Here is a 26,387-nt window from a genome sequence, read left to right as displayed (position 1 = left end):
AGAAATACAACTCTAAGGTACCATTTTACACTTCTCAAATTGGCTAAGATAACAGGAAAAAATAAATGTTGAAGGGGATATGGGAAAATGGAACACTAATGAATTGTTGGTGGAGTTATGAAGTGTGAAGTTAAACCATTCTGGAGAGCGATTTGGAACTATGCTCAAAGGGCTATAAAACTGTGCATTCCCTTTGATCCAGCAGTATTTCTTTCTTTCTTTTTTTTTTCCCCCAAGAAAACAAATTTTTATTAACAAAGCCCAGATGGGAGGGTTAGCTCTTTGCCCTAAGATTACTATCTTTCCTGGTTCACATATATTTCTTCTATACCACTCTTGTCTTTTACCCATAAATAACCCACTCAAAAGACGAGTCAAATGTGATGAAGTTTTTCACAAGGCAACTTGTGCACAAAGATAACTAAATTAATGCAGTTTGAAAGACTCATGCTGCTTTCTTATGCCAACAAACCAATGGGTAACTTTTTAGATATTAGTTTATCAATAATTCTTAAATGGTAGGTAATTCACTGTTTCATGATCTATTTTGTTTCATTACTGGGCAGTTCTAATTGTTAAGCTATTTCCCCCCCAAAAGCTCCTGTATGCTCATCCTTATAGCTTTTATTTATTTTAGTTATGCCTCCCACATAAGGTGGTTAACCTTTTTTTTTTTTTTTTTTTTTTTTTTTTTTTTTTTTTTTTTTTAATATAGCCTTCTATTTACAAGATATATGCATGGGCAATTTTTTTCAGTATTGATAATTGCCAAACCTTTTGTTCCAATTTTTCCCCTCCTTCCCCCTACTCCCTCCCCCTGATGGCAGGTAGACCAATACATGTTAAATATGTTAAAATATATGTTAAATACAATATATGTATACATGTCCATAGTTATTTTGCTGCACAAGAAGAATTGGACTTTGAAATATTGTATACTTAACCTGTGAAGGAAATCAAAAATGCAAGCGGACAAAAACAGAGGGATTGGAAATGCTATGTAGTGGTTCACACTCATTTCATAGAATTCTTTTGCTGGGTGTAGCTGGTTCAATTCATTATTGAACAAATGGAACTGATTTGGTTCATCTCATTGTTGGAGAGGGCCATGTCCATCAGAATCGATCATCATATAGTATTGTTGTAGTTCTGAAATCCTCTCCAGCAGTGTTTCTACTGGGCTTTTATCCCCAAGAGATCTTAAAGGAGGGAAAGCGATCCACATGTGCAAAAAATGTTTGTGGCAGCCCTCTTTATTGTGGCAAGGAACTGGAAATTGTATGGATGCCCCTCAATTGAAGAATGGCTGAATAAGTTATGGTACATGAATGTTATGGAATATTATTGTTCTGTAAGAAATGACCAGCAGGATGATTTCAGAGAGGTCTGGAGAGACTTACATGAACTGATGTTAAGTGAAGTGAACAGAACCAGGAGATGATTGTATGTGGCAACAAGATTATGTGATGATCAATTCTGATGGACATGGCTTTTCTCAAAATGAGGTGATTCAAGCCAATTCCAATAGACCTGTGATGGAGAGAGCCATCTGCACTCAGAAAGAGGACTGTGGGGACTGAGTTGTAGTATTCTCTAAAATGTAACGTTCTCTGTTAAGGTTTTCTTGGGGTCTCTGGGAGCAGCCTTCTTTTCAGTTCAGTAATCACTACACGAGTAGCCAGGGGTTAAAGTCCAAATCCTTTATTGTCTCCTTCAAAGTCGTCTCCTTCACTTGGGGCTTGGCTAGTTTTTCTGGAGGCCTTCTGGATCAGGGGTTAAAGTCCAAATCCTTTATTGTCTCCTTCAAAGTCGTCTCCTTCACTTGGGACTTGGCTAGTTTTTCTGGAGGCCTTCTGGATCTTGGTTTCAGTGGAGAAGCAAAGGAGGACAGCCTGCTGCCACTTCTCTGTCTTCCCTAGTTCTGATTCTGGCTGAGTTTGTCCGAGCTTTTATGTTCTCTTATCAAAGGTGTGAATCTTGTAGAATTATATTAAGTACTTAGTACATATATTGAACTAGAGACCTGTTAAGCACCATGCTAAATAACCATTGTTTCTATCAATTCCGTCGAGTTAGCACCTTGTAAGAATCCTTGTTTCAAATTTAAAGTTCTGGCCCATAACACTGAGTTTGGTTCAAAGCAATGTTTTGTTGTTGTTTGTTTGCTTGGGGTTTTTTCCTCGATGTTTTTTTTTTTTCCCTTTCATCTTCTGATCTGATTTTTCTTGTGCAGCACAATGAACATAGAAATATGTTTAGAAGAATTGAAATGTTTACTTAAGGATTGTTTGCTGTCTGTAGAAGGGGGAGGAGGAAAGAAGGGAGAGAGAAAAATTTGGAACACAAGGTTTTGCAAGAGTGAATGTTGAAAAACATCTTCGTATGTATTTTGAAAAAATAAAAGGCTATTAAAAAAGAAGAAGAAGAAGAAGAAAGAACACCATTATAATGATAGGGCTAGGTGGGCTGGAAAGCATACTTATAATCCTGGGACTAGGAACTTGGACTAGCTTGTTCTAACTCTGGGGTTGGGAACCTGGCACAGCCTTGATAGACCACCTAGAGTTAGCACCCTGGAACAGGCCTTGTAAAATGGCAGGGCTGAGGAAGTGGAGTATTTGTGAGTGCTAAAGAAGGCAGGGCTTCCCTGAGTATGATGAATGAGGTGTGACAGAGCAGGACTAAAGGAGAGTTTTTCAAGGTCAGGAACAGAGTAGAGGAGTTCTGCTGAGAAGATAGTTTCTTGTCAGGCCTGGAGCCAAATGCATGCCTGAAACAAAATGTGGAGGAACTACAAGAGCCAGGATAGCAAGAGGGTGAGAAAAGGAGAGACCAAGAGCAGGGAACGATGATAAGGAGAGAGGAGAAGGAGAGAGAAGGAAAAGGGTGGAGGAAAGGGGAGAGGAGAAAGGAGAAGGAGAGTAGGCTAGAGAAGAATCTCTCTGCCTAGCTTGGTGATCCTTGGCCTTTGGTGACACTAGTCTACAAGACTCAGGAGAAAGAACTGTCAGCACCTGGAGGGAAAGGAGGGTGCCTTTTGTTTGGTCTTCAGCCCCAAGGCCCCCGTTCTGCTGTGGCATTCTACCAAGTCCTGAGAGGGAATGGGCACCAGCAGGTCTTCCCTGGGCTCCCGGGGCGGCCAGAAGCACCACATTTTGGGACAAGATGCCAAACTGGGAGTCGGGAAAATCGGGTTGGAATATGGGTGATGTTTCCTCTTCTGTAAAGTGGGAGGCCCGGCCTCCAGGTCCGCTGGGGGCCCGAGAGGCGCTCGGGCAGTGAGCCCCCTTGTCAGGGCTGGGCCCCCCCGCAGTGCTGAGTCTCTAATCCAGCGCTGTCCAGCTTAGCTGGCCAGATATGGTAGTAGAGGAGTGAGGCGGGGGAGAGTGAGGAGAGTCGGATTAGCGCCAAACCTCAGACCTGAACTTTGGCATAAATTAAGAAATGCAGCGCTCGGATGCAGGCTTCTGGGCCTGAGCACTGGGTGCGGGGGCTCTAGGGAGGCTTGTGCAAGGGCTGAGCTGGCAGGGCGGGGGCGCCTCCTTTTGGAAGGCCTGGGGGTGCCTGGGCCGGGGCCCCCTTCTGATCGGCGTGTCTTCTTTCTGCTTCCAGAGCCCTGCCCCTCTATCTTACTGCAGGGCCACATGGCTGACCTGCTGCGCAGTGACCGGGACATGGCTCCCAGCTTCCTCAACAGTGTCCTCAACCAGCTCAACTGGGCCTTCTCTGAGTTCATTGGCATGATCCAGGAGGTGAGCTCCCGGGGCCCTCCGCAGGCAGGCCCTCGCTCTGGTCTCAGTTTCTCCAGATGTAAAAGGAGGAGGCTGGACTGGGTGTTTGAAGTCCCGGGATCCCGTTAGAGTCCCCATACCCAACCTGGGGGAGACACGCAAGCTGCAGGGGCAGGCCCAGGAGGGCTCTGGTGGAGTCCTTGAGGATGTTCTCAGGGAAGGGGAACAGGCAAAAAGAGCACTTAGACTGGGGGGAGCCGGCACTGCTGATCCTGCCCTTGGCTGGGGGTGGGCCGGGGAATTCAGATTCAGCAAGCAGCCGAGCGCCTGGAAAGGAACTTTGTGGACAGTCGTCAGCTGAAGGTGTGCGCCACCTGCTTTGACCTGTCAGTGAGCCTGCTCCGGGTGCTGGAGATGACCGTCACCCTGGCCCCCGAGATTTTTCTGGACTGGAATCGGCCCTCCTCTGAACTGCTGCTCCGGCGGCTGGCGCAGGTTGGTGATGGGGGAGCAGGATGTGCCCTGGGCAGCTCCCTTGGAGCCGAGAGGCTTCTGCTCTCTGTGTTGGGCTTCTTGGGACCCTCAGGGCAGTAGCTTTGGGGAGGGCTCTGGCTATTAGGAGCTCGTGCTCCTTTGCATCAAGGCCTGGTTGAGACAAGGCTCTTGACTCTTTCTTGGGTGGGAGCAGTGCAATACCAATGCAAGATCCCACGTCTTTTTTTTTTTTTTTTTTTTTTTTTAACTGAGGCAGTTGGGGCTAAAGTGACTTGCCCAGGGTCACACAGCCAGGAGGTGTTAAGTATCTGAGACCAGATCTGAGACCTAGCTGCCCCCCCCCCCCCCGAGATCCCATTTCTAAACAAAGCTTACAAAACATTTTTCTCTCAATCAGTGACTCTGTGAGGTGAGTCCCAGGGTGAGTCAGTCAGTGACAGCCTGCATGCAAGCCCGGTTCTTTATGTTACAAGTGCAGTTGCCCACTGCCATCCCTCCTCTTGGTGGACTTAGACATTTCACCCTGTAGAGGAGACACAGTACAGACATGGCGCCCTGCAGCTCCTTGTCCTCTCCCTGTCAGGCCCGGGGGAATAGTTTAGTTGGGGAACAGTATATTATTAGATCCAGCCTGGGCTGTTTGCCAAGGCAGCTTTCTGGGATAGAACTCCTTGGAGCCGATCTAGAGGAATTTTGCCCTTTGGTCCTGGGAAGCTTGCTCAGCTTTGAGCTCTGGGCCAAGGCCACAAGTCTCCAGCTTTCTGGGTCCCTGAGCCTTCTTGCCTTCCTCAGCTCAGAGACCTGTCGTGCTCAGTCCTCCTACCTCTCCTTCCACAGCTGCCTCCACAGCCCTGGATCCCCTGGCTTTGACACCCACATACACAAGATTTTTCAGTATTCAACTGGAAATGATCAATGGCCTTAGAAATTAATCAGTTAACAAGTGTTTAAGTCAAAAAATTGTTTTCAACACTCTAGAAACCAATACAATAAATGAAACAATCTCTACTCATGCAAAGCTGAATTCTAATGGAGGAGATCAGTATCTCTGTGTTTGTAGACATGTGTATATGTGTGTATATATATATATGTAAATAGGTAGATAGGTACGCACAGAATAACTATAAAGGGAATAAATACAAATAAGTACTAAGGAGTTAAACTACAAGTTCCTTAGAGCTCACCTGATACAGTCACCTCATTTTACAGATACAGATTCTGAAGTTTAGGAAGGGAGACCCCATAGCTAATAAGCAGCAGATGCAGGCCTCCACACTAGGCCCCCGACTCTTAACTCAGGGCTCTTTCTATTACCCACCCCCCTTCATCCACTTCAGATGAGAAGTGGGTTTGGGGATGTTTTTATTTTTGAGAAAAATTAATCAGAGGATCATAGATAGATTCAGAGTGGGAAGAGACCTCAAAGGCCATCTGATGCAACCTACTCATTTCATAAATTAGGAAGCTTAAACCCAGGGGTGGGTGACTTCCCCCAAAATTATAAAGGCAATAAGCTTTAGAAGATGGTTTGGAACCAGAATTCTCTGATTCCAGAGCCAGTCCTTTCATCCCTGTACATGTTTCCTTGGTAAACTTTATATTTTAGCTTCTGATTCTACCCTTCTGTGTGGGTCTTTGAGGTCGTGAAGTAATGTAGAGCAAACATGGATATAGCAAAATATTTTCCCAAGCCTTCATAGCCCTATATAAAAGGGATTGGGTTTGCTCGAATACAAAGCCTCCTCACACTCTATACATACCTTGGTGAACATTAAATTTCTTCCTATTCTCCTTCTATCTCTATGACATCTGCTGACTTTGGTGCTTCCCAGGTTTCACTCAGTCATTCCTCCAGAATGTCCTACAAAGATATTTATTTTGATCTTTGTGCTCTAACATGCCTTCCATCTGCTGAAGCTCCATTGCCAGGATAATGGCTCAAGTGAGTCTGGACATTGTTGTCTGGAGTTCATTATTAGTTCAGCTTTAGTCAGTCTGGTTCTTTTTTTCCCCCACAGCCATTGTCTCTCCTCATCTCCTCACCCTATCCACCCCTATATTTGATTTCTCTCTCTCCAGTGCTTCCTCCATGCTGCCTACAAACATACCTGTCTCTCTCATCCTTTAAAACCCTTCTCTGGAAACTTCATCCCCTCTAGCTTTTGTCCTGAGTTCTTCCTTTCATAGCCAAACTTCCAGAAAAAACTACTTGTGCTCATTGCTTTCACTTTTCCTTTCACTCACTTTTCTACTGGATTTGACTTCTGATCTCAACTGGAATTGTTCTCTGCAGAGTTAACAGAGATCTCTTGGTGGTCAGAACTCATGGTCTTTTCTCACCTTCTTGACCTGTAGCACCTTCTCCTAGATCCTCTCTTTCCTCTGTATTTTGTGACACAGCTCTTTCCTGGTTCTTTCCCCAGTTGTCTAACAGCGCCTTTCAAGTCTCCCAAAACACTCCCTAAGTGCTGGGGGGAGGGTCCCTTCGGCTCTGCCTGAGACCTTCTCATCTGGTGAGCTCCTCCACTTCCATGGGCTCGGTTCTTAGCATAGTGCCTGGCACAGAGTTGCCCTTTTATAAATGATTATTGACTGACTATAGCCTGCTCTAGAGTCAGTCTAGTTTATCACCAACTGTCTATTATTTTTCAACCTTTCATTTCTTCTGTAGCAATCTCAAACTTGATATGTCCAAAGCAGAGCTTATTATCTTTCCTTCAAAACTTGCTCCTCTTTCCTATTTCTGTTCAGGTACCATTGTCCTTCCAGGCCCCAGTTTTCCCAAGATCAGGGTTGTCATCACCTCTTCACTTTGACTTACTCCACATGTTCGTTTCTATCTTGTCATTTCTGCCTTTACCACATCTCTTAGATCTGTTCTCTTTATCTTCATAGTCACCCCCTAGTCACCACACCATACCAGCTCTAATCACTGCTTACCTGAGCTGTTTTTTTTTTTTTATAATAATAGCTTTTTATTTTTCAAAATACATGCAAAGATAATTTTCAGCATTTATCCTTGCAAAACCTTGTGTTCCAAATTTTTCTCCCTCCCTTCCTTAGATTGCAAGTAATCCAATATAGGTTAAACGTGTACAATTCTTCTAAATATATTTCTATGTTTATTAAGCGGCACAGGAAAAATCAGATCAAAATGGGAAAGAAATGAGAAAGGGGAAAAAAAAAAGCAAGTAAACAACAACAAAAACGGCGAAAATTTTGTGTTGTGATACACCAGGGGTCCTCAAACTTTCTAAATAGGGAGCCAGTTCACTGTCCCTCAGACTGTTGGAGGGCCGGACTATAGTAAAAACAAAAACTTTGTTTTGTGGGCCTTTAAATAAAGAAACTTCATAGCCCTCTCTGAAATCATCCTGTTGGTCATTTCTTACAGAACAATAATATTCCATAACATTCATATACCACAATTTATTCAGCCATTCTCCACCTGATGGGTATCCACTCAGGTTCCAGTTCCTTGTCACGACAAATAGGGCTGCCACAAACACTTTTTCACATGTGGGTCATTTCCCCTTTTTTTATGATCTCTTTTCACCTGAGCTATTGCAATAGTTTCCTCATTGGCCTTGCCACCACATCTCTTCCCACTTCCCACCACATCTCTTCCCACTTTCCACCTCTGCATAGTGGCCAGCTACTTCCTAAGCACACATCTGACCACATGACTTCTTGACTTAGTAAGTCCCAGTGGTTCTTATTACTTTTAGAAGTAAATCCAAATTCCTCTTTTTGGCACTTGAAGCCCTTCTCAGTGAAGCCTTTCCAGATTTGTTACCCAGTCTTCCCTTTCATGCACTCTGCAGTCCAGTTCACCTGATCTTTCTGTTACTCATATACAGCACACCATGTCCCATCTTCATGCCTTTGCATTAGTTTCCCCCCCTCTTCATTTCTGGAATGCACTGCCTTTTCATCTCCATTACTTAAAATTTCTCATTTCCTTTAATATAGCTCAAGTATCACTTTGTATTTGAAGTCTTTGCTAATCCCTCCTCACCCAGCTACTGGTGCCCTACCCCTATCACCTTCCACCTATTTAGTATATGTGGAGGCAGCTGGGTGGCACAATGGGTAGATCACTAGTCCTGGAGTCAAGAGGCCCCGAGTTCAAATCTAGCTTCATACTTACTAGCTGTATGACCGTAGTCGAGTCAATTAATCCTGATTGCCTCCAGAAAAACCACAAAACATACTCTCTAGTAGAATGTAAACTTCTTGAGATTGGGGACTTTTTTTTTTTATCTTTGCCATCTTTAGCACCTAGCCCAGTGCTTAGCAAAAGAAAGAAAGGAAGGAAGGGAGGGAGGGAGGAAGGGAGGAAGGAAGGAAAAGTGCCAATCTTTTGAATGATGTGGCCAGTTTGGGGTTGTCCTATACATATGGTGAACAAGACTGATTGGGGAGGAGACCTTTCCCAAACAGAAACTGAGTTACCCTGACATCTGAATGATGAAGGAACCCAAAAAGAAGAAATGACTCTTCAAGAGACTAAAAACACAAAGAACACAGAATCCAGAAAGAAGAAAGAAGCCTCAAAGTGACTACTAAAAGGTCAAGTCAGCAACAAGAAACCAATCAATCAACCAACAAGCATTTATTGAGCACCTTTTTAATCCAAAGTATAACTCAGACTGGATAGGATGGTGCCCAGAGCTATTCAACTCTTAGCTAAAGGAGCTAGGTCTGGCTTATTCCTATGATTGCTTAATCTGACAGCCTTTGTCCCCTTGCATGCAGCTTCTGCCCTAGCTTATATTGTCACCTTTCTCCTAGTGCATTTTTAGGATTGGCTCACTTGGGCATTCAGAACTAAGTTCACTCAGGCTTGTTTTCAAGCAAATAGGAAGCTTCCTGATTGCTGACAGACTTGATTTTCATTCCTATGTTCCTACTTGTTAAGGCAGGATCTTATAGTGGGAAGTGCCCTAGACTCAGCCAGGAGTTCTGGGTTTAAATCTTGTTCAGCACTTAGTAGCTGCATGATCATAGTCAGGTTCCTGAATCTTTCAAGCTTCAGCTTCCTTCTAGCTCTACTTACCTACAGGGCTTCTTAAGAGCAAAGCATTTTGTAAACCTTAAAGTACTATAGAAGTGTGAGTTGTAATCCTGATTACCTAAATATCCTTCCCAAACCAAGAGGAAAGAGGAAAATACTTCAGAAAAAAATGGTGCTACAGTTCTTTCCATCACCCAGAAGGTGAAGGAAAAAAACCCCAAAGTTCACAAATACAAGTAGGAAAAAGAGCAAAAAAAATTCCATGTCTGTGTGGTAGGTAGAGCTGGGGAATACCACCAAGCTGGAACCTTGTTTATTTGGCAGTGTACCCTCTTGGTGGAAACAGGGGAAGTATAGCTTCTCAGGCTGGAGGGACCATGCTGCTCTAGCTCACAGCCTCCAAAGCCTCCCCTCAAAGCCCACCTCCTCTCTCTCCATCAGCTACTGAACCAAGTCCTGAACCGCGTGACCGCTGAGAGGAACTTGTTTGATCGAGTGGTTAATCTCCGGCTGCCAGGTGAGTCTTTCTCTACTCTTTTCCTTAATCTGAAACTTTAGATGCCATCTCAGAGATGTTTGCCTAGATATCTTATCTCAGCCCAGCTCCCATTCACAGCTCCAGTTTCTAGCTCCCTCAGATCACAGAGGGCTAGAGGAACTTACAAGTTCTTCCACATCTTTTACTCTGTACTGAGCATCTGGAGTTGGGGTTGGGGAGGAAGATTTGGAGCTGATTTTTTTCAGATATGTCTGTCTTCCCCATGGGTATTCTCAGAAGATTATAGAGGAGATAATCTGGGAAACTATGGACTAGAGTATTTGCTATTTAGGAAAAGGGATTCTCTCTCAAAATTCAGCAATACTCTTGAGGAATCTCCTCTGACATGTGGGTTGATTGGAGCATTTTCCTAGAGCAGAGAGGGAGTTGGGATGAACACTAACTGAGATATTCTCCCCAGGCTTGGAGAGTGTAGACCACTATCCAATTCTTGTCGCTGTGACTGGCATTCTAGTCCGTCTCCTGGTGGACAGTGATGTGGAGGGGTAAGTGTATTGTGGGATTTGCTTCTCATCCTATTGAGCAGCAGCTTTATCTTCCAAGATGAGCTCTGAAGCAGTTTTTCCATGCCCTTCCGTGGGCTCTCTGGCTTCTTAGGTCTCATTAATGATTTGGGTCCAGCAGTTTGTATTTGGGCAATTTGAAGTCACCCAAGGAAAGGTATTTTTGGTTGCAACTAGAATGGAAGGATGGCAGCTGTTGTGTATAAAGTAAGACTGTTTGGAAGTCTGTGGCTTGGGGAATTAATTGTGACAAAGGCAGATATGAGATCCTTAATATCAGGGAGCTCTTTTATTCTGGAGAGGAAGATCAGACTAAACATCCCAAGAAATAATCTAAGGCTTCAACAATTAATATTACTGTGCATAATTCCCTGTGCCAAGTGCTGGGGGGATACTCATAGGTTAAAAAAAAAGAACTGGGTTCTCAAGAAGTTTACATTCTAATGGGGGAAATACTTTTTCTTCTGTGCCTTTGCATCCTAAATGAAATTTATCTTTGCCTTCCTAAAAATCTCTACATGCTGAGGACTTTCCTATAACTGATAAATGGGCCATCTGGCCTCTGCCTAAAGTCTTCCATGGAGAGGAAACCCACTAGCTCTTGAGGAAACTCTTTCCCCTCTTGTACAACTCTTAACTGTTAGCCTTAATGTCCGAAAAAACTTCCTAACTTCATATCTTTATGACTTCTACCATTATTCCTGATTTTTCCCCTATGAGGGCAAAGATGTTCTGATATTGGGCAGATACCTGGAGGCTATTCATTGGTGATCGTTCATTTTTTGCTAGATGACCAACCCACCTCTTTTTCTAGTCAGATATTTCTCTGATAATATCTAGCACAATTCATCATTGCAGCATGCTCACATCCATGGTGTACTGCTTCTTTGTCTTTTATATGACTTGTAGTTTTAATTCTTTGGTATCTGGTATTCCATGACTTGCAACAGTCAGCATCCCCAGAATTATATTGATTTTTTTTTAAACTTGGTCTTTGTTTTAGGGAGAAACTTTGGATCTTAAAAACATTACACAATTTGCCAGAGGCAATCCTACCCACTCTTCTTTTCATGTTCATTTTTGGACTTATTTTATTGTCCATTTTGCTACATCTGTTCAAAATATGTACACTTAGGGATGAGTTCTATGAACTGTCTCTGTATCTGGATTCAGAGACATCTAAATCCTTTCCAGATCTAAATCTATTATCCTTTGAACTGCATATCATAGACTATAGATATTCTTCATCTACATGATTTTTCTTGTATGAAGAATGAGCCTGAACTCTTGAAGGATTAAAGATCTCACTTAGTACACTTTACAGATGGTGGGAGTTAAGTTTTCCAGACAAGGCTTAAGCATCAGTAAAATGAGGAAGCAAGGGATTTGACAGTATTTGTGAGCACTTTCTGTGATACAGGTGTGAAATCATTCTCAACTCTTTCCTCACCTTTCTCATTCAATCAGTTTCCAAATCATGATCTTGCCTCCATAACATGTCTCCTCCCTATGTACCCTAACGTCACCTCAGTTCAGGTCAGAGCTCATCATCTTTCCCCAGGACTATTGAAACAACATCCTAATTGGCCTTTCTGCTTCTACTTTCTTCTCTTTCCAATCAGTCCTCTGTTCGGCCACTAAAATTATTTTCCTAAGGCATAGGATTAATCATGATACTTCCCTGCTCAAAAACCTTCAGGGGGTTCTCTTTTGCTTCTAGGAGAAAATACAGTATTCTTGGACTGATATTATTTAAATGGCCTTAAATTAAATCTGACTTCAAGTTACCTTTCAGTTCTGTGTCACATTTCTCTCTTTCACAAACTCTGTGTTTCAGCTTGACCAGACTACTAGTTCTTCCTCAGGCTAACTCTCCCATCTCCCTGTGCCTGCACAAGCTATTCTTCATATTTAGAATGAACTTTTCCTTTCTGCCTCTCAGAATCCTTATCTTCAATCACTTACTTCAGATGTTGCCTTCTCCCCCAAAGTCTTCAATTCTCCCTTCTCAAAGAATCTCGAATTTATTTGTCTGTGTTTATTATATCCTTTTGGTAGAATAAAAGTTTCTTTATTGTAGGGGTTGTTTCATTTTAGAATTTGGATCCCTAAGGGCTGGTACTATCCCACACTAAGATTATAGGATCAAAAATATAAATGTAAAGCTGAAAGTGGTTGTTCCAACCCCCTCGCTTTGTAGATGAGAAAACTGAGATCTAGAAAGGTTATGTCCTGCCCAAATTCACATGGATATTAAGGGCTAGAGGCCAGATTTGAACCCAGTTCTGACAATAGAGCCCACGCTCTATTCATTGTACCACACTGCCTTCTAGTAGGGGCTTACCAAACGTTGTGGAGCTGAATGTAGCAATATGTAACTTGGGACAATATGAGACAAGAGTGGGAAAGTAATGCTGAGTCAGATTTGGAAACCTTGGAATGCCAAGGGGTTGTACTCTGTATGCAGTGGAGAAGATTTTCTTTTTTAAATTAGAAAAATAACTGATCAGAATGGTGCATTAAAAAGCTTACTAAGGGAACATGTAAAGGATGGATTGAAGAAGAGATTGAGTGGTAGTAAGAAACAAAAGTGACAAGTTTGGTGACAGGAATAGAAAGGAGTAGGGCAGATACAGGTGATATTTCGGGGATAGAAACAATTACCAAGACGAGGCAGCAGAATGGGGGAACAGGAGAGAAAACCAAAATTTATTCTGAGCCTGAGAGACAGTAATATTGACAGGAAAGAGATGGGGATTTTACAAAGCATGTGGAAATCTGTCTGGCTGCTTAGACAACTATTTGTCTACCTGCTAAGAACAATATCAGAAATCTGTCATCTTCCTGAGGCATATCCAAAACATATCCAAAACATAGCACAACCTGTTAAGTCTCATCAAAACATATAACTGCTGCCCATTTTTGGTGATTCATGTGGGCATGAATGATACTGCCAAAGGAACCTATAAAGTATTGCCAAAGATTTTGAATTCTTGAGCAAGAAACTAAATACCAGAGGGGCACACATGTTTTCTTTGCTGTTGCCTTAGGAGGACATGGAATATGAAAAAGAAAAACTGTTTTGGGGAATAAATAGCTGGCTAAGAAGGTGATATCTGATAGTGTAATTTACTCTTCTGGATGGACCACAGCTTTAAACTAGGCATGACAGACTCCTTACCAGGGATGAAGTGTACCTAACAATGAAAAGAATGTATAGATGTTAGATCAAAAGGGCCTTTAAACTAAAAACCATGAGATTTTTGCACTAGAATGCTGCAGTAGTAGAAGTAGAATGGTGCCTCTCTGAATCCACCAAGCTAAACACCATAGGAAGCAACTATAGTAAAGGAAGAAGAGCTGGATTGAGGCACCTGGAGGTTCCCACAGGCAACATTTAAGAAAGTAGCCAGGCATAAAACTCAGGGCCTCAAATTTCTGAACATAAATGCCAAAAATATAGGCAACAGACAAGAGGAACTCAAGATCCTAATGCAGGAAGTCAATTTGATTTTATAGACATCCATAAGATGTGGTGACTGTTAGGAATGTTAGGACTGGAATGGACAGGATAGGTGGGAAGCAGGAGGGGGGAAGGTATTTTATATCAAGAAAATATACTTGGTGTGAATGGTGGATGTGGGGAAAAGTTAAGGATAGTGGAAAGCAATAGAAGATGGGTGAAGTGATTTTGTCATCAGAATGTACCACAGACCATTTGGACAGAAAGAGGAAATAGATGAGGAGTTTGAGAAACAGATTATGAGCCTGGCACAGAAACAGCCTTAGGAGACTTCAGTTATCCAGACATCTGCTTGATCTTTTTCTCTTCCAAAAGCAGATACTTTCCTTAGTGATTAATTTTATCTTTCAAAATGTGCAGAAAGTGTACTGGACCTGATTCTCACTTTCTCATTAACAGGAAGAAACTGGGATGAAAATGATAGGAAACTTTGTGGGGGTTGGGAAATGGAGATAGTATCTTCTCTTTTCTAGAGTTTGTGATGGTGAAGGAGAAGAAAGCTGGGCATAGTCTGATACGAATTGTGGGTTTGGGGAAAAAAGAGTTTTAGAGGGTTTATAGGAAAGATCAGCAGGACCTGATTCTAAAATTCTGTGGGGAAAGTCAGGCCTGAAAGGATGAGAAACTCAAGAATAAATTGTTTTAAAGATAGAGGATTCTGAAGAGGAATTTCTCTCTTAAGAGAGGGTAATCTGAGGAAACCCACGTAACTATTATCTCATTTAGATATAAAATCAAAGCAAAACAAAAAGGACACATACAGAAAACGGAATTAGAGACAGATAATAGGATGAATGGAACAATATTGTAGAGGCCTATAAAAATAGCCTCCAGTGCCAATGAGCTGAAGCTGGAGAGGGAAACAGCCCACCAAAACTCTACTAAGCAATATTCCAAGATTCTGCTCAGGATGGGGATGACTGAAAACAGAAAATTTCAGAAAGTATTCTTATCATGCCAAGAAGTATCTTTGTATTGGAAATGACAAAATAGCCCAAAACAGTAAATATTAGGCCACCTAGCTGCCCTTAATGAATTTAAGTTACCTACCCAAATGAATGACATCCTCAAATACAGAAAGAAGTAGCAGAAGTGATTTTCAAGCCATTATCATTAATCTATGAAGAATCACAAAAGACAAGAAAGGTTCTTCAGGGCTGAAGAATAAATGTTCCCTCACTTTTCAAAAGGGAGAGAATAGGATTGGAAAAAAATACAAGCCAGTGAATTTTTATTCCTGGGAAAATTCAAGAATGTTCCAATGACTATAATAGTAAATGGATCATTAATAGCACAAAATAAGTGTTATATACATGTGATAACAATGAATATGATGATGGAAATAATAAAATTATAGCAAAGGAAGCAGGGTTTACAGAATTAGAATGGCATCAGGAAGCATTTGTCATGCCAAGCTAATTTTATTTAGTTTAACCTATGTTTTAATAAAGCATTGTTAATGTATCTCCCAGTATTTTTGTGGAGAATATGGAAATATATGGACTAAAAAGCAATACAATTATATAGATTTAGAACTTTTCAATTTACTAAGAATCACTGTCAGCACCGCCTTCTGCTAGAAAAAAGAATTGGATAAAAGCTTAACTCACACAAGTTAAAATTTGCAAGATAATACAAAGATGAGGGGGGTGCGGGGAGGAAAAGAAACACCTAGAGAGAGGAGGGGGAGATAGACGGACAAACAGAAAGTGAGAGAGAGAGAGTAAGAATAAGGGAGGGAATAAGCACTAACATACTGGATAGGGGAATCAGAATCCAAAAAAGATTTTGATAGAGTATTGGAAAAGAGGAAAGTATGGTTATTTTTCTGGTTTAAAAAAAAAAATGTAAGAAGTGGTGAGGGGGAATTAGAAATAAAAGTAGAAAACAAGCATTTATCTGGTGCCTGCTATGCCAGATTGTGTGCTGAGTGCTTTGCAGTTATTATCTCATTTGATCCTCACAACAGCCCTGGGGGATAGGTGCTATTATAATCTGCATTTTACAGATGAGGAAACCTGAGGCAGATAGCAGAAACATACCTCGCCCAGGGACTCAGCTAAGTAAGTATCTGAGACTAGGTTTGAACTCAGATATTCTTGACTCCAGGCCAGGGGCTTTATGCACAAGTTAGTAGACTGCAAGTTTAAAGAATCTCCACCCTTGGGCCCTCTTTGGTTGGGAGACAGAAGTACAGAGCTAACTCCAGGTGAAAGCTTTCCTGTGGCAGAGGCTTCAGCACCTGAGGGTGGAAGGGAGGCCCCCTGGCAGAATCTCCCGGCTGCACAGCAGGAGCCAATTCCAGGGACTTTGTGGACATTTCTGAGAGGGCAGCAGAAGTGGGGAGCACAGCTCCTCAAGACTAACTGTAGTCTTGTGCCTGCAGCCAAATAAGAGGTCACTGGAGCTGGACAGCAACAACAGGAAAGTTGAGGTTACCATGGAGAGAGAGCTGCAGCTCGGTCCTTATTACACACGTGACTTTGAGCAAGTCATGCCCCTTGCTGTGACTTAAGTTTCTTCATCTCTAAGATGAGTTGTTGGACCAGATCGCCTCTCAGGACTCATCTAGTGCTAGATCTGAGATCCTGTGACTGGGTGACAGGTAAAGTCCCTTGCAGCTCCAAATCTCTTGGCCTCCTTGTTATGTCAGCAGTGTGATAGGATAGCCAGAAAACCAGGTATCATCTTGGGCTTCATTAAGGGAATTGCAGCTTTCAGGATGGAGAGAGTACCGGTCTGCCTCTTCTCTACCCTGATCTTACAGACCTCATCTGAAGTCTTCTGTTCAGTTCTGAGTTCTCTCACGTTAGAGCTATCTAAAAGTGGAATCAGTAAATGAGACTCTCTTCCTCCTTAGAAGTATTCAGTGGAGGCTAGATGACCACTTGGGTATGTCACAGATTTGTTTGGGGTATAGATTGGATAAGATGACTATAGAGATAGTTTAAGCATTAATATTCTGTGATTCATATGAAAGTAGTGATTAAGGTAATGGGATGTCTTTAAAAATTTTTTTTTATTTGATATTTTATTTTCTCCCAACAAGTGAAAAACAAGTTTTAACTTTTTTTTAAAAAAACCTTTAGTTCCAATTTCTCTCCCTTCCTCCTTTCTTTCACCTCTTCATTGAAAAGACAAGCAATTTGAAATAGGTTAAACATGTGTAGTCCTGCAAAACATATTTCCATATTAATCATGTTGTGAAAGAAAAGAGACCAACCTCCTCCCTCCCCAAACCTCAAGAAAAATAAAGTTTTAAAAATTATGCTTCAGTCTATATTCAGACACCATTGTCTGGGGATCAATAGCATTTATCATCATAAATCCTTCAGAGTTGTCTTAGATTGTTGTATTTCTGAGAATAGCTAAGTCCTTTACAAGCTGATTATCTTACCTATATTGCTATTACTTGGTACACATTTCACTTTGCATCAAGTCCTGTAAGTCTTCCCAGGTTTTCCAAGGACATCCTGCTTATCATTTCTGTGCTCAATAGTATTTTACTTTTCCAATTACATATAAAAGATAGTTTTCAACATTCATTTCTGTAAAATTTTGGCACTTCAAATTTTTTTCACCCTTCTTCCCTTACCTCCTCCTTTCCCAAGACAACAAGAAATCTGATATAGATTATACATACATGTACAATCTCCTAAAATATATTTCCACATTTGTCATTTTGTGCAAGAAAAATCAGATCAAAAGAGGAAAAAACCTTAAAAAAGAAAAAGCAAACAAAAAAGGTGAAAATAGGATGCTTCAATCCACATTCAATCTCCATAGTTCTCTTTCTGGATGCCAATGGCATTTTCCAAGCCAAGTGTATTGGAATTGTCTTGGATCAATAGATTGTTGAGAAGCGTTAAGTCTACCATAGCCGATTTTCATCACATAATCTTGCTGTTACTGTGTACAATGTTCGCCCAGTTCTGCTTGCTTCACTTAGTATCAGTTTATGTCTTTCCAGGCTTTTCTGAATTCAGCCTGCTTCTCATTTCTTATGTACCATCACTTACCTCTGCCACTTTCCAATTGATGGACAGCCACTCAATTTCCAATCCCTTGTCACTACAAAGAGCTGCTCATCATTTCTTGTAGCACAGTAGTATTCCATCATAATCACATTGCACAGTTTGTTCAGCCATTTCCCAATTGATGGACATCCTCAGTAGGACAATCATAAAGTCTGAGTCTGTGACTGCAGGAAGTTGGGTCTTCCATGCCCCCTCCTTAGCTTAATTGGCAGGACCTAGTTGATGTGCCATCTGTGATGGAGTCTCTTTATTCAGTCACTGGGATCAGAGGAATGTACTGACTTTTAGGGGTTCCTCCAACCAGAGCACAATCCAGAGCTCCTGTGTTCCTGTTTCAAAGAAACAGTGCTCCAGACAGTCTGGCTATGGAATACTAAGTGTTCTCTTTCCTTCATATTTGCCCCTTGAGGCAGACAGAAGCACACAATTATTCTCCTTGAACCAGTGGGAGTTGGGGGATCCCAAATGGAAGGGCACAGTTGAAGGAACAGCTTTAGCTTCCTGGAGGTAGTTGAGGCTGGTATCTGTTTGTCTATTGGGGACTGGCACAAACTGTGGTAGGGGACCCGAGTCATGTCTTTGTTGCCAGCTCACTCCCTACTCCTCTCTGGGCAACAAGACATCAAAAGAGGTGACACAGCTTCTCTAGAATGGCCTGTCCAGTGCCCCCCACTCACAGGTCAGATTGACATCAGCCTCCAAGCTGGCTTGGCATCAGTGGCTCATTGAGCTGCTGTCTGACTTCCCTGAGTCTTCGAGAGGCTCCAGCATGGCTGCTCTGAGATTTCAGAGAGGCAGCCAAGGTGGGCACAGAGCAAATAGATTTCTGGTCCCAAGGGAGGAGGGCCTGAGTTCAGACTCGGACAATGACTTTGTGATCCTCAGCAAGTCTCTTAACTTCAGTTTCCTGAATTGTAAAATGGGAATAATAACCGCCCCTGCCTTTCAGATGAGAGAACATTTGTCAGACACTCAGCACAGGTCCTGATGTACTAAGGCCTATGTAAATACTTGTTCTCTTCCCTTTCCTATAGGCTCAGGAAGGATCAGGGACTTGCCCAGACCAGATAGCAAGGTCGAGACCCAGAATCAGTTGCCAGGAAGTTTTTTCCCCTTGGGTAGTTTTTATTACCCTACAGGGAGCAATTGGTAATAGATGGTGCCTGGGACCAGTGGGGCCTCTTGTTCTGCTGGCACATTGTCCCACTGCTGGATGCATTTACTTAATCATCTTTGGTGAGACCTGCCTTTACCCAAGGGCAGCCCCTCCCCATCCTTTCTTAGGTGACCCACGATCACTGTTCTGTGGTGGAGCCTTTCTGCTGGCTGCAGACCTATTCAAGCTGGTGATAGGAGCTGTTTGGAGTTTAGTAACCCAAGTGGGGTTTGAAATTCAAGTAGATCTCCCTGTGAACTCAGAGAGCAGGGGGCCACATTGTTGGATCAGGCCGACATTCATCTCCTGCCCAGGATTGGCACAGAGGACCTGGGGACTTGGAAAGGTCCTTCTTTGCAGCTCTGAAATGTAGAGGTCTGACCTTGGGGGATGGTGGCCAGGGGATCGCATTTCCCCAAAAATGGGGAATAAAATTTTATGGAGATGTGAGGAAAATAGTTTGTAAACCTTAAAGCACTACAGAAATGGGAGCTAATACAGTTGTTTCTGGGGAGGGTTGTTTCAGAAGCCTGATGTACACGATTTCTGACTTAGAGGAGCTATGGAGATGTGGGGCTTAGGTAATTGTTTCCCAAGACCTGGGCTGGCATTGGTGTTTGAAGCCATTTTTGGTCAGTGTAGGGTTGGGGGGGATGAAAAGTGGGAAGAGAGGGAAAGGGAACTGAGTGATAACCACTGCTAGGAAGGAAAGGCCAAGTTATATGATGGAAACCCCAAATTCTAGTCTTGACTTTGTCGTTTCTAGTTTTATCACCTTGAGCCTCCCTTTCCTCTCCCTTTGTGGGGAGATGTAAGCAGCTCTTGTGGTCCTGCAGTGCTTTGTAAAACTTAATGTGCCAGAGAAATGGGAGCCATCATTACAATTCATCTGGCTGTCCTTCCATCCCCACCTCCACCCCTCCTCCCCCAGAAGCCTGAAGTTTTACCCTGGTACCCCAGAGCCCTTCCCTCTCTGTGCTAGAACCTACCCATTGTTCACTTTTTCATCTCTCGGTGGTTGTTTGCAACTCTCCGTGGGCGACACGTCAGTCTGGTTTTGGTAATGGGCTGGGCCCTCTGAACCAGAAAGGGCCCCTCGTTTGTATATAGCATATGAGACATTGGGTGCAGATTGGTGTGCGTTAGAACAGAGAAATAGTATTGGGGGGGGGGGTGCCTCCTGGCCACCCACCCTGAGCCTGCCCATGACCCCTGCAGGAAAACAGCTGAACCATGCAGGGCCCTGAAGAGGGGCTAGAGTAGGGGTCCAGAAGCTTGGAGTTTCAAATCCTAGCTCAGACATTTGCTAGCTTTTTGAGCCTCAGAAGGTCACTTAATCTGAATTCAGCCTTAGTTTTCTCATCTGTAACAGGAAGGTAATAGTACCTGCCTCATGGGGCTTTTGTGGGGATTAAAGGAGATAAATTTTGGGAATGGCTTTACAAATCTTTAAGTACTATAGAAATCTTAGAAGTCTTTTATTTAATTACTTATTGTTAGGCAGGAGTCCCCAACTTGGAGTCCATAGACTTGGATTAATTCTAGATTTCTCATGTAACAAGCTGTGTGCCATTGATCATTGGGACATTTTGCTCTCATTGGGAGTGCCATTGGAATGGGAGCTTGGTCTTTCCCTGTGTAAGATGAAGGGCTTGGACTAGATGATGCCTAAGACCTGTCCCAGCCCTGAATTCTAGGATTCCTGTGATTGCCATGGCTTTGGCGTCCTCTCCCTCCCGAGGAAGGAGGTCAGCTGAGCTGCTGCCCCAGGGTCACAGCCCGCATCCCACAGCTGGGGATGAGTGGGGCAGCAGCCTGAGTGGGCCTTGGGCTTACGCTTAGTTGTTGTTCCAGCTGGGCCTGTGTTCTGTGTTGCTGATGCCCCAGGGACTCCCCAAGCTGGGCCCTCCCCTCCATGTGTGAGTGTGTGTGTGGGGTACATGTGTATGTGCACATGCATTGCACACGTGAGGAGGGAGCGTTGGAGGGTTTCCCCTCGGCTCAGGGCACGGCATTTGGAATCGGGCTTGCTGGGTGACCGTGAGGGTCCTTCCTGCCTGTCCGTGGCACGGACCTCCTTCCCTTCCTGCTGAGAGAGCCTAGATGGTTTTGTTGTAGAGGGGGCTTTCTTGCATTTGTACATTCCTTCATGTATTCACTCCACAAACATTTGTTGATGCCTGCTTTATTCTAGGTCCCATGATGAGATCCTTGGGAATAGCTAGCTAAGCTCTGGCCAAGACATTTGGAGATTTGTGTGAGCTTCAGCGGGTCAGAGTGCAGAGGCTTTAGGGGGTAAGGGGAGGGGGGAGACTTTGTGTCGGAAGCACTGACAAACACAGAGTGGAGATAGAGATGCCCTTGAAAGGCAGCAGGAGCTGGAGGCAGAGGTAGCTCCCAGTGTCAAGCGGTTTCTTCTGACTGAAACTGGATGTCTTATCTCCAGGGGGGCAGTAGCTGCCATGCCAGCCCCAGCAGCTGGTTAGGGCCAGTTGGACCTCTTTGAGGAAGAGCCTTTTTTCCCCTTGGTTCCCAGAAATTTTCAGAAAGGATTTTAAGGGGGAAGAGCATGATAAAAATAGAGCCAAGGACTTTGGTTTCAAGAGGCTGAGAATCTTCTTCCGAGTGTCCCTGATCTGTCCCTAGCTGCCAGGCCATCTCGGCTGAGTGCTGCCCCTTTGTCCATCTCGGTCATTTCTGAGCCTGGCCTTGCCCTGCAGCTGATGGTCCTCAGGAGATGGTCTCTTCATGGCTGCCAGCCTTTCTTGGTTTCTGTGCTCCAGCTCCTTGGGACCTTTGCCCTTCTTTTCCAGGGTTCAGTTTGCAGGCTGTGTGTACTCCTTGAGAATCTAAATACCCAAAAAACCAATTAAATTGTCCATGACCAGTTGCTATTCTCAGGTACTGCTTACTCACCAAATAACTCCTGACCTTCAGGAAAGTGTCCATCAAAGCCCAGTAGTGATGCAGTAACATCGAGATTCCACGCTCTATAAGAGGGGGGTAACCCTGTCACGGTCCTCACCAGCACTACTCTGTAGCCTCTTCACTCTCTGTTGGCACTCGGTCTGTTGCCTGGGGCACTCAGACCTTGGATCTGGGCAGCCGCAGGGTTGTCTATCAGTGCTGCAGAGAGCCTGCTGCATCCCTAAGGGACCCTCATTAAATTTTCAGAGTTCTGCTTGTCAGCAAACAGACCAGGGTGGAGACCAGGAAGGCCACTGTATTCCGCTACAGAGCCTTGGGGAGCCTTGAAGGCCCCAAAGCTGGCGTTGACCCTGTGCCCTTTAGCAGTATGCTTTGTGGTATCATCCCAGGGGCTCGGTGTGATTTGATCTGCTTTCCCCCAAAGAGGGGACAGTAGCCTGAGTTCCTTTTGGGCCTGAGCCCAGCCCAAGGTAGGATGAAACTGCTATCATAGTGTTTTTTAAATCACCCATTCAGAACCATTGATTCCAAGGAACTCATAGTACTCCGTATACATATATGTATGTAGTCTGCTCCCGTTCATTGGGAGGCTTTAATAGAATTTAATAGAATAGAATTCATAGGCTAGGCTTTAATAGAATTGAAGAACTGAGGCACGGAGAGCTCATAGGGCTTATCACAGATCCCCAAGTTTGCTAGATACAGAATATTGAGCTAGAACCTGGCTCTCCTGGCTCTCAGTCCAGTATACTCCCACCAGGATGCTTGGTTGTGACCAGATTTTCTTGGGTGGTTTTTAAATTATTAATAATGCTTGGTATTTGTGTAACACCTGACATTTAAAAGCTGCAAGTGGGAGGCAATATGTTCCCCTGGCAAGAGCAGGGCCTGGAAAACTCACTTCCTCTCTCCTGAATCCTGCAGGCAGGAGGGAGTCCAGGCTCCTTTTCCCAAGAGAAGGGAAGGATTGGGTGAATGGGGACTCTTCTGGTGCCTGGAAATTTACCAGATATCAGCAGCAAAGCCCATTCTTTTACATGTCCTAACAGCCTTCAGTCATTCAGTCACGTCCAACCCTTTATGGCCCATTTGGAGTTTTCTCGGCAGTTACTGGAGTGGTTTACCATTTACTTCCCCATTATTGAAGGCCTTCCTCCCCTTAAACTAAAAATATAGCTTCCTCATACCTCTTTCTAGGAGGGACGAGTATGTGGAAGTCTGAGGGACTTCTGTCTCTTGCCTCTTTAAATCCAACTTTGCACGGTCCTGTGACCCTCCCAGCCCTCAGCTGTCTATAGTCTATATCAGTGGAAGGTATTTTGGAATAGTGGAAAACTTTTGAATTTGGAGCCAGAAAACTTGGGTTCAAATTCTGACGAGGTGGTGCAGTGGATAGAGTGTGGGGCTTGGAATCAGGAAGGCCTAAGTTTAAAATCTAGTCTCAGATACTTACTAGTTGATGACACTGAGCAAATCACTTAACCCCATTTGCCTCAGGTTCTTTTCTGTAAGATGAGCTGGAGAAGAAAATTGCAAAAACCCCTTCAGTATCCTTGCCAAGAAAACCCCACATGGGATCATGAGTTGGACACAATTGAAAAAATGACTGAAGCCCATTATGATGTTGGGCAAGTCATTTAGCCTTCTGTAGTAGGCCTCTTTCTGCTTTAAATATTGTGTTTCTGTGAATTGGCAGAGAGAACCTGAAAACTCCATCTTTCCCTTTGGAATACATTTCTGTGTTTTTGTGTTTTAATCCAGTTTTCCTTTCCTCATTCTACTTGATTTAAACTATGGATCTAATAGGTCAGTTCTTCCTTAGTCTAGAGACATCTGACAGAGAGAAGGTAGGGGGCACAGAAGTCAAACTCGGGGTTTTTCCTTTTTTAAATGCTTCCCATTTTTTTCCCTAAAATTTCCTTTAATGCTGAACAATCTTCTACCAGGCTTCTCTTATTGGGACCTGGTGGATGAGTGCCATGTTTTCTGGCTGAACCCCAAGAGTCAGGTTTAATCCCTCAGAGAACCTGAAGTGATCCCATGGATTTAATATCCCCCTTATCTCCCACTGTCTCACAAAGGAATAATCTCCCCCCTTCATAGATAGGAATACTGATGTCCAGAGGAGGTAAAGAATTTATCTCCGTTCCTATGACAAGCACTTGGCTTAAGGCTCTCTTTCTTCATTTGTCCTCAGGAGGGCGAGTGGTCACGGTGTGGGATGGGTGGCTCCTGTGCCCCTGTCTGGCACCCTCCCTCTGAGCCAGATCTGCCGCTCAGGAGCATACCTTGAGGGTCTCCTGCTTTCTGGAGTTCTGGCCTCCCCCCCCCCCTCCCCAAATCTGGGGAGAGACAGAGAAGAGCTGCTGACCCCGAGGCAGCTGCGAGCTTTTGGGCATCAGAGACCAGCTCACATGGAGGGGCTTTAGCAAAGCCAGGAGGGGGAGGGAGAACTCCGAGGCAGAATTCCCTAGAAGGATTTCTTCACCAAGTGTGTCTGGAGCCAATTCCAGGGACTTTCTGAACTTCTCTGAGTAGACGCCAGCCGGTGTAAGACAGTGACGTCCATCTCCGTTGCTTGGATGAGAATCCACTAGAGATGATCTGGGGGTGGGAGACCGATTCTGTGGGAGGTGTGTTCTTGAGGAGAAAGGCCGGAGACCTGGGTTCTAGGCCTAGCCCTGTTCTGACCATCTGAGAGACTGAGCAAGTCACTTCCTTTCCTGGGCCTAATTTTCTACTCTCCAAGATCCTCTGCTCAGGTGAAATCCAAAATCCCTTGCAGCTCTAAATCCTGTGGCCCTTGGCCTAATAACAGTCTGGAATGTGCTCATGGATGCACACACATACCCATGTAAATTTAATGCATATATATGTGTAGCTGCATGTATCATCATTAGCCTAGTTCTGTCCTATTAAACTCACTAAAACCTGGTTTCCTGCTGACCAGGTGGACAGGCCTAGATCTGGGGAAGGGAGGAGGAGGACACATTCAAAGTTGGGCTTGTGACAGGCTGTAGTAGACCCAGGAACAGGGGTGGGCTGTCCCTTGGGCCACACTAACCAATCCTGGAAAGGGGTAGGAACAGAAGCTGTGCTCGGGAAACTCATCCATCTCAGGCATCTGTGTCTTGTTTTCCTTTTCCGACTTTTTCACTCAGATTTTCTTGAATAACTTTATAATGCTAAAGGGCAGCGAGGTAGCACGGTAGATAGAATGTGAACTGAGTAGCCCTGGGCAAGTCATCTCACGCTGTCTGCCTCAGTTTCCTCATCTGTAAAATGAGCTGGAGAAGAAAACGGCAAACCCCACCAATGTCTATGCCAAGAAAATACCAAAGGGGTCCCAGAAAGTCAGGCATGACTGAAAATGACTGAAGGACAACAGATTGTGCTAAAACCATCTGACCCTAGGACTTAGAGCTGGAAGAGACCACTCATTTTGTAGATGGCGGGAAGCCCAGAATGGGAAAGGGTCTGCTCCCAGTCACATAGAGAAAGAAATAGGAGAGCTGGTCCTGGAAGCCAGATTTTCAGCCTCCAGAGCCAGTTGTGCTCAGAGGCCCAGCTCCAGGATTGAAGCAGGGGAGGGAGAGGGAAAGGGGAAAACTCAAACTAGGTCCAATCAGGAGCGTGTGTCATTAGATTGTGTTCAGAACCAGAAATAACCCTCAAGTCCGACTCTCCTCCTCCACCACACCGTGCCCCCTGTTTTATGACCGCTGAAACCAGCAGAAAGGGGATGTGAGTGTCCCAGAAGTAGTATCAGTCACAGACCACAAGAAGGCCCAGCCTTAACCCCTAAAAGGCAGGTTTAAATCTTTAGGAATTCTGTAACGATTTCGTGAATTTCCCAGATCCCTTCTCACCTCCCAGGACTCCTGATGAACTTCTTTTACTTCATTCTGAGGATCAGGGAATAATCTCCCATATTAAAAATAGGAAAATTAAGGTCCATAGAAAGTATGTTCCTTACCTGGGACATTCAGGGAGTTTGGCCAGGATAACATCTGGCCTGGCAGATTCTAGGCCCAGGTGGAGGAGGAGAAGGGCAGCTGCCTCTGCCTCTGTTCTGGGCCTGGAACCATCCTAGCAATGCTTACGGCAGGGATTGGACCAGTCGTTGCATACATGAACTTTTCAGGGGGCTGTGACTGAATCCAGGGCAGGGAGGAAGGAAATGGCTCTTCCAGGAGATAGAGTATCACTCTGTCTCTAATATGTAGGCTCAGGTATAAATTGCTTTTCTACAAGAATGTTTCAGATGAGTCTGAACACTTAAGAGTGGCAGGCCAGGGGCCTTTGGCTGGTGCTCTAGGGGTGGCACACCAACCTGGGGATTCTCAAGACGGTGGTCAGAAGAGGCCCCTCAACTTGCCCCCCCCCCCAAGGGTAATGGGAGGAAAGATGTTCCGATTAAATGTTTAGAAAAATAGGC

General features: G+C 44.0%; 1 protein-coding gene across 3 annotated transcripts in view; it reads left to right on the top strand.

The window, feature by feature from the left end:
• RNF123 (ring finger protein 123) overlaps window positions 1–26,387 on the top strand; it is a 114,276-nt gene that overhangs the window by 79,927 nt on the left and 7,962 nt on the right. For all 3 annotated transcript variants that reach the window (XM_031959084.1, XM_031959087.1, XM_003762251.4), the window contains 4 exons: window positions 3,613–3,752; window positions 4,038–4,226; window positions 9,685–9,760; window positions 10,203–10,287. In XM_031959084.1, coding sequence (XP_031814944.1) covers window positions 3,613–3,752; window positions 4,038–4,226; window positions 9,685–9,760; window positions 10,203–10,287 — 490 coding nt within the window. The remainder of the gene's footprint in view (window positions 1–3,612; window positions 3,753–4,037; window positions 4,227–9,684; window positions 9,761–10,202; window positions 10,288–26,387) is intronic.

The sequence above is a fragment of the Sarcophilus harrisii genome, chromosome 1, assembly GCF_902635505.1.
Source record: "Sarcophilus harrisii chromosome 1, mSarHar1.11, whole genome shotgun sequence".
Taxonomy (NCBI): Eukaryota; Metazoa; Chordata; class Mammalia; order Dasyuromorphia; family Dasyuridae; genus Sarcophilus; species Sarcophilus harrisii.
The sequence above is the reverse complement of the archived record's forward strand: the minus strand, read 5'-3'. Positions and strand labels throughout refer to the sequence as shown.